Consider the following 15,438-nt stretch of genomic DNA (forward strand, 5'->3'; position numbering starts at 1 on the left):
TTGACAGTGGATGCAGACAGAATATTTCCACTTATGGGGAAAAGTATTACTGGAAGCCATCGTTTACAAGTTTGAAACCTAGAAATCCATATAGGAATTCAGAATAAACTTCTTTGGTCAAGGGGTGATAAGAATCTGTAAACTCCTGCTGCTAGGAAGCTGGTGAAGAAAATGAGGAAGAAGTATTAATGCTGATAGATTTAGATGAAGAAAACTGGCACCCTGTTTATCACCTTGTATATTTATTCCTTCCACCACTTTCCTTCCTTCCACCAGCTGTGATGTACAACATCCACAAAGTGCATTGGGTTACTCTTAACAGAACCTCCTAAATCTGAGAGGAGATGAGCAGGCACAAAGGGACCCCAAAACTCACATGTTCCTCTCTAAAACACACACCATTCCAACTTGGAAATGTACCACTGTTTCTTCATCATTACTGGCTTTAAATTCTGAAACTCACAAACCACACTAACAGAATAGATCAAGAGAAATAGCCTTCAAAGGCAGGGTGGTCAATAGTCAATAGAAGACAAAAATTGTACCTAATTTTAACTCAAGGGAATGAAATTGACAAAAACAGATTTTTTAAAATAATTTTCAATTTAAACTCTATTATTAGATTGATTTTGTAATCACTTACCTTGAATACATGAAACGCCTCAAACTGTATATTTCTACTTTGGTCCCTTAAGAGGTTCATCATGAGCTTGAGATTTTCAGGTTTACTGATATACCTTGTCATAACTGTAAAATTGTGCCTGTCCAAAAGCAGCTCTCCTATAAGCTTGACATAAAACAAATGATAAACCAAATGTCAACAGAAAAACATATTTGACTTAAAACAAATTTACATTTATGAGTCCATTGTCTTTCACTTCCTAATTATAGCAACAGCTTAGGAAACATTGAACCAATAGCAAGAAGTGTGTCATTGTTGGAACATTAAGTTAGTACCCTTTGGCTTCCAGGGTTGACGAGAGAGTACAATCAAAAAGTTGTTGGAGAGTATTAATAGGGCAAAACTAATTTAATGGCTGACTTACTTAGCAAACAAATAGATATGTGCTAATATTACTAAAATATTCATATTTCCAAAATAAAAATGAATGCACAATATGAAAAATGAGGCCAATGAATTAATACCACCATAATAAAAAGCCAATATACAAGTTCCTCATAAAGGAGTGGTGAATGTACAAAATAGCATTACCATAGAGTCACAGGGTGTGAAGGATTTCAATGATGCATGGATTTTTGGCAGACAATTGTTGAAGGGTGAAGTTAATAAACTCCGACTTTTGAAGCATATACATGAATGGAAAAGATCTATTCCTGTGCTGCCAGTTTACTAATCCATCATGTCATCTGTCATTGTAATGGGGAGAGAGAGTTAAGTAAACACCACTCCCTGTAGATTGCTAGCATCCCAGAGTTATTTCTGAATTTTATTCGCCTCTTTGCCTTCTCTAGCCCTAGCATTAGTAATAAAGTAGAGAATAGAAAAAAAATATTACTGACACTGCAGTTAAAAAAGAAAGTTGTTTCTCAATGCAATGAAAGCTCTTGAAGTAGAACCCTTTTATAGGGACTGCATGGTTAGCACAACGCTGTTATAGCGCCAGTGACGGGAACCAGGAATCGGATCATACGCTGTAAGGAGTCTGTCTGTACGTTCTCCCCAGGTCTGTGTGGGTCTTCTGATTTCCTCCCATTATTCAAAACGTATCAGGATTGAAGGTTACATGGGTGTAATGGGCAGCACAGGCTTGTGGGCTGTTTATCAAAATTTAAATTAAAAATAATGAAATTTTAAAAATTTAAAAATATTTAACTCTCCATACTCCTAATCAACATCTTCCATTTGCTACTCCAAACCTGACAATGCATCAATTGTTGTTTTACTTATTAGAATACAACTTCCACTATATCCCATTGAAAACAAAAATATTTCCTCAATTGAGCCTTGTTCTTGAAACAATGAATGAAATTTATTCCACAGGCATAGCAGCATAGGAGGGATGGCACTGAAATAGCAGGACCTCATTTAATAAAACATCCCAGATTCCCACCCAACACCCTGCTGATTCACAGCCAAGCAAAATACAAATGATCGTAAATACAAAGCAGGTCAGATAGCATCTGCAGAGAGAGAAACAAAATTAATATTTCAAGGCCAGTGACATTGCCATGATTGGGAAAAGTGAAGGGTGAAACACGAGATTCAATCCAACCAGTTTTTACTTCTTTCCTTTCTGCTGGTGAACTTGTATTTCTGATCTTCTACCTCTTGCGGATCACTTAATATTAAATTCCTATTTCATCCAGCTCCACTCGTCTTCATCTTTTAACCTCTCCTGTCCTTCAACTTTAATAGATTTTCTTATTTGTTCTCTTTCCTGTCTCACTCACCCCAGCCACATCTTTATATCTTAAAATATGCCTTACCTGAACCAGTTCTCTGATCTGGTGAAGGTTATTGAGCTGAAACATTAACTCAATTTCTCTCTCCACAGTTGCCTGACCTATCAATTTCCACTATCTTCTGCTGCTTTATTTCACTTCCAAGCCAGTGGGCAGGAGTTCCTTTCGCTGCAGGAGGCTATAGTCGAGGTTCCTGAGACATTGTGGATGAGGAGTGTGAAATATTGGAACTGTGATTGAGGACTGAAATATTGATAGGAAATATTAAAAAGATTTATCATTGAAAGTAGACAAGTTACTAGGCTTGAATACAAAGCACCGCAGAGCATTAAAAACAAGGCAAGAAATAACAGACTCTGACCATCATTTTCCAATGCTCTCTGAACACAAGGATGGTGCTGGATTAATGGAAGGCTGTCAAAATTTACCATGGTATTAAAAAAATTAAACCAGATCATTAAATATCAGTTATTCCAATATCACTGGTGGGCAAAGTATTGGATAAACAAATCTTTTCAGTATTGATCAACTTTCAGAAAGGCAGCATAAATTTGTTAAGGGATCTAAAGAGTTTTTTTATTTCAAATAACATTTGATGATGTCTACCTAGATATATTTTTATAAAAGAAGACTTTTAACTTGGTGGCACTGATTTGTTGGGGGAAAGTGCAGGCTTCGATGGAAAATGGTAAATTGGATTCAAAATTGACAAGGAAGGTCATTAACAATAATTATTGTACAGATGTTTATCCCTTTATCCGTAATTCTGAAAACCAAAAACCTCCAAAAACTAAATATTTTTTACTGCATGTACAATATATTTTCAGGTGTTTAGCTTAGTTTGAGTTAGTTTAAGTTTGAAATTTTACTGTATGTTTTACAGGGATTGTCCTCTAGCAGAATTTCAGCAAACCTGCTGAAAGGATTATCTGACAAGGGGGGGGGGGGGGGGGCATGGGCGGACGAACCACTCGGCTCGGGCAGGCGGGCAGGGAGAGAGCAATCCACGTTTATCTCACTTCATTTACCATCCTCCCATCCAATGCCACTGCGACCTCCCCCCACCTACCCTACAATTACTTAAAAATACCACTATTTTAATATTATTCAATTATCCTAAACATTCCAAAATCTGAAAAGGTGTCTGGCCCCAAGGATTTTGGATAAAAGATTAACCATCTGTTGTAACTACAAGAGCATTTACAAGAATCTGTGCTGGGTGTTTAGGTTTTGTGGTACATGGCAATGATATAGACTCACATGCACAAAGAATACAAAAGTAGTTTAAAGATGAAAAAAATTCCCTTTGTGGTTCACAAAGAAAATTGCAGATAGCAAGATTTGATAGGAAAGTGATTATTAAAAATGTAAAAAAATGATTTTCATTTGCCGACATGATGTACACACCTTTGATCTCCTTACCCAAGTATATACAAACATTGCAACAACCAGAAAGAATTCATCAGGCTGCTTTATGCAATGAGTTGACCCATCATGAATTACTAAAAAAGGTTAGATCAGTATTCTATGGAGCTGAGAAGAATGGAACATTGTCCCATCAAACATACAAGTCCACAGGAGCATAACAGAGTATATGTTGAGTTATTTTTACCAGTAGGAGTTTCAAATGAAGTAACATTCTTATAAATAAGGGGGCATTCATGTAAAAGCTGGTGGGTAAGAAACTCTTCTTGCCGATGGTAAAGAGTTTCTGGCCAAAAATTTTTGATATCCTTTCAAATGGGGAGGAAAAAATGTAATTGGGTTCTCTTTGTGAAAAATAATAAATATTGAGCACTGGTAATTAGGACTTTAATTACCTTTAATGATTGTCTTTTTGTCACGTAGTTTTCAGAGTGCAACAACTTCTCATAATCATTAAATACCTAGATTAAAAGGAAAAAGTATAAAATCAGAAATTTAATTATTTTTAAAATTTGCTTAAAAATAGAAATTGTATAAAAGACCACCATCTTTTTGTTCTTATTTACCAAATCATAGTTCTGTTCTAAAAACTGTCCACACATGACTTTATGTCTGGTAAGCAAGTCCTATAAAAGAAGACGGTAGAAGTTAAATTTATTCACAAAATACAAGTAGCCTCCCAAAGCACAAAACTACACAGAAATGATCATCAATCCATCAATTAAAACCTCAGGATTGAATTGAAATTTCAGTCTTTAAACACGAGTTTAAACACTCAAAAGCAAAAAAAGATAGTTGCTGTGGCAATGAGACAAATGAGCAGGGAACTGGCATTCAATCACCCCAGCATTTGAAATTTTGAGTTACATTTAGGTGTTAGTAAAGGTGACTTAGTTATTAGATTGTCCTGAAAATAAATAGATGGATTTAAGTACTTTTTTTTTAAAAATAGTCTTCAAGTTATACAGCATAGAAACAGGCTTTTTGGCCCAATTTGTCCATGCCAGCCAAGTTGCTTAACTGAGAGAATTTCATTTGCCTACATTTGATCCAGATTGCTCTGAATCTTTCCTATCCATGTTCCTTTCTAAATGTCTTAAAAATATTGTAATTGTTCTTGCCTCTACCACTTTCTCTGGCAGCTTACTGAACATACCTCAGTTCAGCCAAAAACTCAATTATGTATAGTACTATTTCACACATTACATTTTCCATGGTCACAGCCCTTCACTGGCATCTAGATGTGTGGAAAAGTTTCCCATCAGGTCTTTTCTAAATCTTCCTACCTTCAGCCTATGGCCTCTAGTTTTAGATTTCCCCACCCTGGGAAAAAGGGCAACTTCGCCTTATCTATGTCCCATACATCAAAATTCACCCCCCTACTCTAAAATACCCCAGCCTATCCAGTCTTTTCTCAAACCCTCCAGTCTCAGTAACATCCCTCTTGAATAGTTCCTGCATATCCTAATGCTATCTATACCTAGACAACCAGAACTGCACACTACTGCAAGTGTGGTCTCATGAACTTATTGTACCCTTGTAATATATCCCAGCTTTTGTATTCAAATGAAGCGTGTCAAATGTCTACTTCCACCACAGTCTACCTGTAGCAGGAAACATGGATCACCATAACAGTTCCACACTTGGCTACAGGAATTAGATTCATTTCAACTTTCCTATTTGGCACATTGAATGAAGTTATTTTTAAAGAGCCAAATTTACCTTAAATGTTGCAAAAGCATCTGAAGCAATATCAAATGTTGACATTTCCACATATTTGAAGAAATCTCTAAAATGTTCTGAATATAGGATTATTTTGGCAAGTGGTTCATGTCTGATACATTCTCTCAGCATGATGCCGCAGTTCAAGGCAATTTCTGGTGTTTCATACCTGAATAAAATAAAATAATATACTTTGGAAGACCAAGTACTGATAAAGGTCCAACATCAGCATGGAGCAAAAACTTTAAAAATTCCATTTACAAACGAACCTCAGTTACTGCATTTCCATAGTTTGCTTTTCCTTTGGATCCATTGATAATAAACCAATTTCATCATTTAGAAATAAATAGTATTATTACCCTTTAGATTTGATTAGGAAACCCACAGGGCAGACACTAACCTCACAGGCTCAAAACAGTTATCCTTACTAAGCATTTGAGTTTTCTCAATTCATATGCTTAAATAATTCTCACAGTAATTGTCCTTTATTTCACTGTCAGCCAGGATATTAATGCAGTTTATAGCTAGTGGTACATTAACTGTTTCGACTATAGAAATGAGACTTCCTGGAGCTTATCCCTATCCATTCTTCACTTTCTCTCAATAAGTATCGATTCATCTGCATTCTTTTCAAAACACACAAGCCATTAATCTGGAGTTTCCCTTCAGTCTTGAGCAGGTTTTCATAAATTTCATAGACAATTTTCTATCAACATAAATACATAATAGCACAAGATTTCAAATCAGTATCTTTTAAAAAAAAATCAATCCTGAATCCAAATCCCAAGAGCCATGAAACACATAATGGCCCCAGAATGGGTCAAAAGATGCAAGCAGAAAATGCCCTATTTTCAGTAAAATGCAAGTCATACTGTTACTGAGATGTGGACACAAAATGTGGTCCTTAGTTTACTATCAGCAATCAATAATTTTTTGTCCCATTCTAAAGATTTAACTAAGCCAAAAAATTCAAGCTACATATAACATACCACATAGGACCTTCCCTGGTCAAAGTCTCTCTAAATAATTTGGAAAAAAAAAATTCATTTCTACATCCTTCGTAGTCTGAATGCTCCTCAAACCTCTGAAAACCTTGCATGTCAATACGGCTTCCACAGCAATTGTGGTACATTTTGCATATACCATCTTATGCCACTTCACTGCAGTGCAATTTCCTTCTTTGGGCTCTGAAGTCCCTGCTTAACCTCATCTTCAAAAAGCTGAAGTCTTTGACATTGTTTGAGATCTCACCCATGAAGCTGCTCTGCTTCCTTTCTGAAGAATCTTTTGATGTCACTACCACCTCTGCCAGGTTGATGCAAGAGTAGTAGTGTACATGAAAAGCGATGCTGAGCAGCAGCTGGTGTCAGCAAAAGCTAGGGTCAAGACACACACACCCCCAACCTTTGGTTAGTTGCCAATTATACATTTTTGAAACTTAGTATTTCATAATCAACAGCTTCAAATCACCCACTCTTCTTCAACATGCCATGTGTTCCAAGGCAATTCACAGTTGGAGGTCAAACCCATCTCCATAACTCATACACATAAATGCCATAAATCAAGCAAAAAATTGAGTAACATATACATTTTTATGTTGACAGATCATACAATGTTAATTACATTTAAATTGATACTCTGGTTAGTGCTATCTAACAAACTGATAACTCATTACAGTATTCTTGCCACTGCAGAATGAACACTCCCAGGTAAAATACCCATCTATATCAAGTTGCCATGACTGTGGCAGGAGTCTGGGCAAATCCTACTCTCTCAGGTGCCCATCTCAAAATGTGGCACAGACTCCTGTATTTTACTGGTGCTCCTGCAGTAATGAATTATCCAACGATCAGTATGGAGAGGTTGTCAGTGAGGTTAGCTTTAAGTGGACTAGGGGCAGTGGAGTACTGAATGCATGCCAAGTGCTCCATTGGCTCCGTCCCACTTAAACCTAACCCACACAGATTGGGCCCCAACCAGTATGGCATCAAACTCAAGAGTCGTAGGTCTTTGTTATCATACAGAAATATCTGGGTTTGAGTGTTGCACAGCTAAAGAGAAGGTAACGCACCAACTTCCATCACATCTAACTGGAGGTGATGAAAAAGCGCACAGGATCTAGTCAGGCTGTTAATATGTGAAGCAGGTGGTAGCAGTCACCAGCAGTGGGCCACCCCAAGGACACTGAGCAGGTTGCAGCCCTGAACCTCGGTGCTGAGTGTTTGCACAGCTCTCCCAACTCAAGCTACCGCGTGCAATGTCTCTACACTGAGCTTGGACAATTCATTGCTACCAGTGTGCCAGCTGAGGGCAGAGAAGTGAGGAACAATAGAGAAGACATGAGTATGTGCCAAGTTGCAGGCTCAGAAATATTGCTAGGTACACACAAAATGCCTTTTAGTGCTAATTGCATTACCATTCTTGTCCCTGGGAACATCTTGTGATCACTAAAGTGAGGTAGCATTGTACCAGATTTTAATCAAAAAAATATTATTGGACAAAAAACTTATCTAGAAGGGACATCCACTATGTGAGAACTGCCAGCAAAATTTAGGGTTGGCAGGACTTGCATTTTCAGCAGCTTTTGGTGAACATTCCAGTCAGGTTTAACTAGCAGATTCAAACCTTCTCTGCAGATTCAAAATTAAGCACTGAACATCTAGATAATTTAAATTGTCTAAGAAAACAAAATGTTCTTTTCCTGGAAATTAGCACATTGCAATTTAAAAAAAGTCGATCATCATCTTGATGCAACAACAAACAGGTCAAGCAGCAGCAGTGGAGCCAAAGGGATGATCAATGTTTTGGGTCAACACCCTGCATCAGGGCTGAGTGTGTTCAGGAGAGATAGCGAGATAAAGATGTGACAGTCAGAGATGTGGCAGGCAAAACATGGAATCAAATGAGGAAGGGGGTGATGAGCATATGAAGTGAGATGTAAAGGGTGAAGAGACATCAGCTGGTGGGTGATGGATGGAGATGCAAAGAGAAAAAGGGTACAGAGCACTCGATAGAAGTAGAGGCTGGAAGGTGATGAGTGGAGACACAGGATGCTGGACTCTGATGTGATAAATTGAACTATTTTGGGGAAGGAATAGAACAACCAGTAATGTATATAGTGAGTGGCTGTAAGGCAGATGGGACCAGGCTGAGGAGAGAAGAATTTGGGTAGATCAGAAGGAGAAAAGACCAGAGCTAGTGCAGGTTTTCTGAAGTTGGAAAATTCATACCAACATGTTATATGCTATCCAAGAGGAATACAAGTTCTTTTAATTTTCATTTGGCCTCATTCTGACAATGGAGAAGGCTGAAGTCAGACTGATCAGTGTGGGATAGGAAGGGCAGATGAAATGACAATCAACCAGCAGCTAAGAATGGTGGTTATTGACAGAATGCAGGTGCTCCATAAAACAGTTGTCAGTTTCTTGGCCACAGTGACCACTTTATGATTATGTCAAAAATATCACTGCAGCTAATCAATTTATTTTGTTCATTTAATAAACTCAAAATATTATTTTCATTAAAAAGGTTGAAGCATTTACATTCACTAGTTAAATTATATCATCTAAGGAAACTGCTGGATAATACGTACCCCTTCAAAAGCATAAACAAAATTTGCTCATGAGAACATATATATTCCACTGTTGGAGTGCGTATACCAATCTGTCTTCGCAAAATGTTGTTGAAGATCTGGGTAACATCCTTTTTCCCCTGTTTTATGAAATATTTAACAACAAAGTCAAAAGACAGAACATCAGCAGAAAGGCATTTTTAAACAGAATGAAAATGCATTCATTAAAATCTGTGGACCTTCAGAGCTAGTGAAAAAAGTACTCCGAGATCTTATTAGCTAATTGCACAACTCAAAACTCAAACATGGCCTGGGCCTTTAAGTTGGTTTTCCACACAGGACTTCCAGCACATACCTTTGTATCTCTAAATGTGTTCAGGTCTCCTATGCAAGCATGCTTATATGAAATGCTTCATTTAATGAATAGCTGAAATCCACTGATAGACCACTGTGCTCTGCGGCTGAACTAGTCCATTTCTGGAGCATACACCTCTGCAGTTTTCCTAACAAATCTGCAGGACGTTTGCCCACTGAACCTGTAGCAGGTTAAGATGTAAAAAAACTGTGAGGCTATTTATCTGGACGCAGCAGAAAAAAGGCAAATTTGAGATCATTCACTTTAAAAAAAAAATTAAATTGCTTGAAGACCACAGTAAAACTCCGATACTCTACTATTCAGAAATCCCAGTGCTTTGGCATCTGTTCACCAGGCTATGGCTCAGACATTCACTCTCACAAACCAGGGCCTCCAGTCAGATGCTCTCTCAAAGCCCTGAGACTCTGGTCCCTGTGCTCCCTTGAAACTCATCTGGTTCTCTTTCCTACATTTCCTCAAAATTCAACTGGTTCCTTTTCCACATTTCCTTTAAATTTACTGGAAAATAAGTATAATCCCATTATTGACTTCTTTTGAATTAGAGCCGAACACGGATGAGCTCAGTATTGAAAAGTTCTCGATTCTTCAGACTGAATCTAATTTATACACTTAGAAGGGTAACTTTGTTGCTGCATGTTCAAGTATTTTGCATTTCCTGCAAGTAATTTGATACTCCCCTTCTTACAATAATAACCTCTCATTGAATGGTCTCTTCATAATATCCTATTGTAACCTGGAAGTAAAGCATTTCCAACAAATGATGATTTTCAAAAAGTGGCAAGATATGTTTAGGTTACTTGGGCAAGTATCGTAGCACTGTGTAAACAAATCTGAATGCCTGAAGAAATTCATATCATCCAGCATCCACAGAGAGTAAAAGGCAGTCAATGTTTTGGGCCTGTGCCCTTCTTCCAAATTTCTGAAAATCAGCCAGAAGCTTGAATAAAGAGGTGGGAGCACAAGCTAACAGGTAGATGGAAGCAGGTGATAGGGTAGTCAAGAAAGAAGCAGAGATGATAGAGGGCAAAGAAAGATAGAAAGGAAGGGGAGGGAGTTGGAGGAAGTGAGGCATGGGAATGAGGGAGTTTTCTGTAAATTTATCGACTCCCACAGATACCTTGACTACACCTCTTCTCACCCATCTACTGCAAGGATTCTATTTGTTTCTCACAATTCCTCTGTCTCTACTGCATCTTCTTCCAGGAGGTGGCTTTCCAGTCCAGGACATCTCGAATGTCCTCCATCTGCCTGGCTTCTGCACCCCTCCCCACCACAACCATGGGTCGGGATTCCCTTAATCTTCAACCAACACACTCACAGCCTCCACATCCAATATACCATTTTTCACAATTTCTGCCTCCTACAATTAATCCCACCACAGACGTCTTTTTCCCCCTGCTCCATTACGTTTTCCATAGGGATCATTCCCTCTACGTTTCCTTCTCTCACCCCTGCTGTCAACTGCTCCCACCTCCCCCTCCCCACCCAAACCCCTGTGACCACAAGAAATGGTACACTCGCACCTGCAGCCTCTCCACAATGCAGGGCCCCAAAGAGTCCTTCTAAATAAAGAAACACTTCACCCATGAATCTGTAAGCTTACCTAATGCACCCACTGCTCCCAGAGAGAGTGGATGCAGATTGGGAGATCTCTTCATTGAGCACCTTCATTCTGGCTGCTGGAACAGCAAGGACCTTCCAATAGCCAACCACTTTAATGCCCCTTGGCATTGCCACACTGACATGTCTGTCAAAGGCCTCCACCCACAAATTTGAGGAACAAATCTGTTTCAGCAGTCTCCAGCCAGGCAGCATCAACTTCTCCTTTAACCCTCTCCCCAGCCTCTCTTTCCTTCATCCCTCTGTCTTCCTTCCTCTAACTCCCCACCCCTTCCCTCTCCTATCAGAGAGCTATCTTTCATAGCCCTTTGCCCTCCCCATCACTTCTTAGCTTCTTTCTCTTCAACCCTTCCACCTTCATCAAAACAAATACCTCTTACCTGTTGGCCTGTGTTCCTCCCACCCACCTTTTTACTCAGGTGTCTTCTCTATTTTTGGTACTTCTGAAGAAGGGCTTAAGCCTTAAACATTGTCTGTATTTTACTTTCCATGGATGCTAAAGAACTTGCACTTATAATATTGCACTAGACCCCAGGCCTCTCAGCCTGGAGAAGTTTGACTACACAACTTTAAAAACAACTTTCTAAATCTATCCAAACAACTTCTTCGTATTAAATTCTCTGGTCAAAGAGGTAGTTAGCATAATGAACTGTGAACAAATGAAAAATCAAATGCTAGAAGTGCAAATTGACAGATAATTTATCTGGAGCTCCAAACTTTCAACTTCAGAAAATACAAAAGGTAAACAAAGTAACTTGCACATTGCATAGTTGAATGAAAGAAACATATTTGCAGAAGCCACAATTTTCTCCCTTTATTTTATCTTGGATGCAACATGACAATAGATAACATTTGCTGCAGCCATCAGGTTGAGCAAATGCAAAAAAAAATCATTCCTGTTAAACCTAAACATTATTATTTAAACTTGAGACCACAGAAAGAGAAGCCTAAATTTCACAAACTTTTCCTTCGACCTCAATCATAATGTAATAAAAACTTATGGATTGACACTGTCTTAAGAATATTACATGAAAGCCTTTTGATGTCTGTGCATTACAGACATCAACATGGTAGTTGTGTTTGGAGCAAAAGAGGCACAGCCACGATCACCTGAAATACTCCCTTTATACAGGATAGCCATCACAAATACACTGCTTCATTACAGCCATACCTCAACTTATGCCCAACTGAGTAATGTCCAATCGCACATATGTCCGAGATCACCATAAGGGTTCAATAAAAATTTTAAAATTGACGCCGTGACCAACATTGGCGGATGTTAGCAGTTGTTAAGTCACGCATTTGACACATGGGCTCAAAAGCCAAAGCAAAGCAATTGTGCTGCCAGTCGTTTAATGGTACACAGTATACACCTATAGTACAGTACATGTTATAGAAATCATTTATAATGTATATGTGCATATGTATGTACAATATGGAAGTTTAGGTAAATAGGCATGGTATTTCACATAACAATTGAAATGCCCAAATCAAATTGTGACCCCACTTCCAGAATGTCGCCTGGATGCAAGTCAATGCATGGCTGTATTTCTTACCTCGAAGTCTATCAGTTGCAAATGTGCTATTAATGATATCAGTAATCCGCTGTTATATAGCTCCTGTGCCAGCTGTGCAACTGTTTCAGTCTGAGGCTCCTTATCATTGGTACCACACAGTATCTCTTTCATGGTTAGCAGACATTTCGACACTTCCTCAGAGGCCTTGGGACAAATAAGTAAATGTGTTTCCAGGTTTCAATGGGAAAAAGAGCACTTGTACAGGTAATAAAATCTGGATGGAAATCAATTCTTGTTAAAGACAAAAATCTACAGAACCATGAAAATAAAAATCAGCAGAACCAATCATATATTGTATCAGTCACAATATGCAATTTTAAAATTAAATGACTGACATGGTAAAAACACTAATTAACATGACTAACATTTACATTTTTTAGGACTATAAACATTATTTCTAGTTATATAATGCTATTATCTACAGTCAAACTTGTCTGAGTATTTTAAAAAGGCAGTATCCATTTTATTTTATGCAGATTCTCTCTTCCATACAACAGTAAAAGCAATTCTGCTGCTAATGTAGATACTTAAGCCAGTGGTCCTTAGTCGTTTTCTTTCCACTCACCTACCACTTGAGTATTCCCTATGCCATCTGTGTTCTGTAATTAGTAAGGGATTGCTTAAGGTGGTAATGTGAGTGGAAAGTAAATTATTGAGAACCACTGCCTTAGCAGTGCTTCAAATGGGTGAAAGCACTTCAATTGAGTTTAAAGCCTCATCTGTACCAACGACAATCCACGTCTTGTAATGTCATTAGATAAATAATATAGCCCTTGAAAGTTTAGGTCTATTTTAATACACTGAAGAAATTATGCATACAGTGTGCAAATATAAGGATTGTGGGAGTATATATTATCACATAATCTATGACATGAATGGGATGATTAAATTATATTTGAATGCATTAAAGAAGTGCACATCTCCATTCAAACTGATGACTTGGAGATAAGTATCTACAATTGCTCGTCTCCAAAAGGCCACTGAAGTGATTTGCTAAGAAAACTGACAAGACAATCTCTTAAGTAGCTCCACACCATGAACCATCAGCTGTGGTACTCAACATGAATGGTAAAGGATAAAACATAGGAAGGTATCTCTACTTATAACATGGGATTCAATGGGGAAATAGGGTTTTGTTCTTTTTGAAAATTGCATTACAATTTTCTAAAAACTGAATGCTGCCCTGCTCTTGTCTGCATACAAAAAACCAACTGCTTTATGATCTGTGAAATCATGAGTGAAAATGAACACAATGTAGTCATCAGTCTACATCAGGGATTCCCAACCTGGGGTACATGTACCCCCAGTGGTACATTTGCACTTTCCAGAGGGTACATTGGGTCTGAGAGAATAACCACTACTGTACAATACATGGTATTGTAATCTGCAGTCAGATTGCACAATGTCGTGTTTTTTTTTAAATCCTTAATTTTTAGGGGTACACGGGAACCTATAAAAATGCCCAAGGGGTACAGAGGAACAAAAAGGTTGGGAACCCCTGGTCTACATCATAACCACCGACTTTGTGGAGGATTTGGCATCATTGATTAAACCACGAAGGAGTCACCACCAACTATTTCTTTTGTCTGAATGTGACTTCAGCTTGCCGAGTTTAATCCCAAAGCCCCACAAAATAAATTTTCACCAACCACTCCTTGATATCAGAGGTAATCAAATGCAACTTTTGTTGCAGCTAGTCATTTGTCTCTACACCAAAACTGAACTCTCTCAACCATGAACCAAGGCCTGAAATAGAGCTACTTCAATCGAATCACAAGTGATTTTGTCTCACAAGTGATTTTGTCTCACAAGTGATTTTGTCTCACAAGTGATTTTGTCTCACAAGTGATTTTGTCTCAAGTGAGCACATCGCCAAGAGTTGCTTGATAGCAACATCCATAACAGCTTTCATCACTTGGCAGTTCCATTAAGGGCATTCTAGTATGAGTAATTAGATTTTTATGTAGAGTTTTAAAGTAATTAGCCATAATGGATTTTTTCCAGTTACAGAAGATATTAACTACCAGTGTAATTTACCATGCCTTCATTTCATGCCAGTGTTGCATCAAACATGGTGGGATAGAAGGCTGTTAAGAGTTCTTGGTATATCTCAGTATTAGAGAATAAAACCACCCATGCCTGCTTCTGCAACTGAAAAGACTCAGGGAGGAACAGAGATGGATGATCTCTCTCAGTATTTCCAGTGAATAGATTTATAGATACTTGATCAACACACGTCGAAGGCCAAAGGGCCTGTTTCTGTACTGTACAACTCAACATTTGAAAATGGTACATGATAGGTTAGACTGTGACATTATTACAGCAGGAATGTTCATGGAGACTCACAGTTAATTATCTACCTTCCACAACTGCTCACAGAACTTGGATCATATGTTGATTGAGGAATCATTTAGTTTTGTTAAAAAAAAAACATTCGGCTTCTACTGTTTAACAGAACAGTGTATTAAAAATAATTTCAACAAATGAGCTTTACATTTTGAGATACAGCTAATATATCTTCTGATAAGATCCATCATCTTCAAGCAAGGTATGGGATTTTAAATTACATAGATCCAAGGAAGTTCAAAGTTTAAAACATGCATATTGACTGTCATTTGCATTTCACATTCACCACTCCAAATTTACTGAACAATTTTAAAATTTGATATTAGCAGTCACCTTCCATTAGAAGTTAATCTGGAACAAATGTTTTCAGACAGTTA

At 38.0% G+C, this 15,438-nt stretch overlaps 1 protein-coding gene across 5 annotated transcripts in view; it reads right to left on the bottom strand.

The window, feature by feature from the left end:
- cab39l (calcium binding protein 39-like) overlaps nucleotides 1-15,438 on the bottom strand; it is a 62,219-nt gene that overhangs the window by 2,766 nt on the left and 44,015 nt on the right. For all 5 annotated transcript variants that reach the window (XM_069889716.1, XM_069889718.1, XM_069889713.1 and 2 more), the window contains 6 exons: nucleotides 12,695-12,859; nucleotides 9,164-9,282; nucleotides 5,572-5,740; nucleotides 4,416-4,475; nucleotides 4,245-4,310; nucleotides 644-787 (listed from right to left, as the gene is read on the bottom strand). In XM_069889716.1, the coding sequence (XP_069745817.1) occupies nucleotides 644-787; nucleotides 4,245-4,310; nucleotides 4,416-4,475; nucleotides 5,572-5,740; nucleotides 9,164-9,282; nucleotides 12,695-12,859 (723 nt within the window). The remainder of the gene's footprint in view (nucleotides 1-643; nucleotides 788-4,244; nucleotides 4,311-4,415; nucleotides 4,476-5,571; nucleotides 5,741-9,163; nucleotides 9,283-12,694; nucleotides 12,860-15,438) is intronic.

Source organism: Narcine bancroftii, chromosome 7, assembly GCF_036971445.1.
Source record: "Narcine bancroftii isolate sNarBan1 chromosome 7, sNarBan1.hap1, whole genome shotgun sequence".
In the NCBI taxonomy this organism is placed as follows: domain Eukaryota; kingdom Metazoa; phylum Chordata; class Chondrichthyes; order Torpediniformes; family Narcinidae; genus Narcine; species Narcine bancroftii.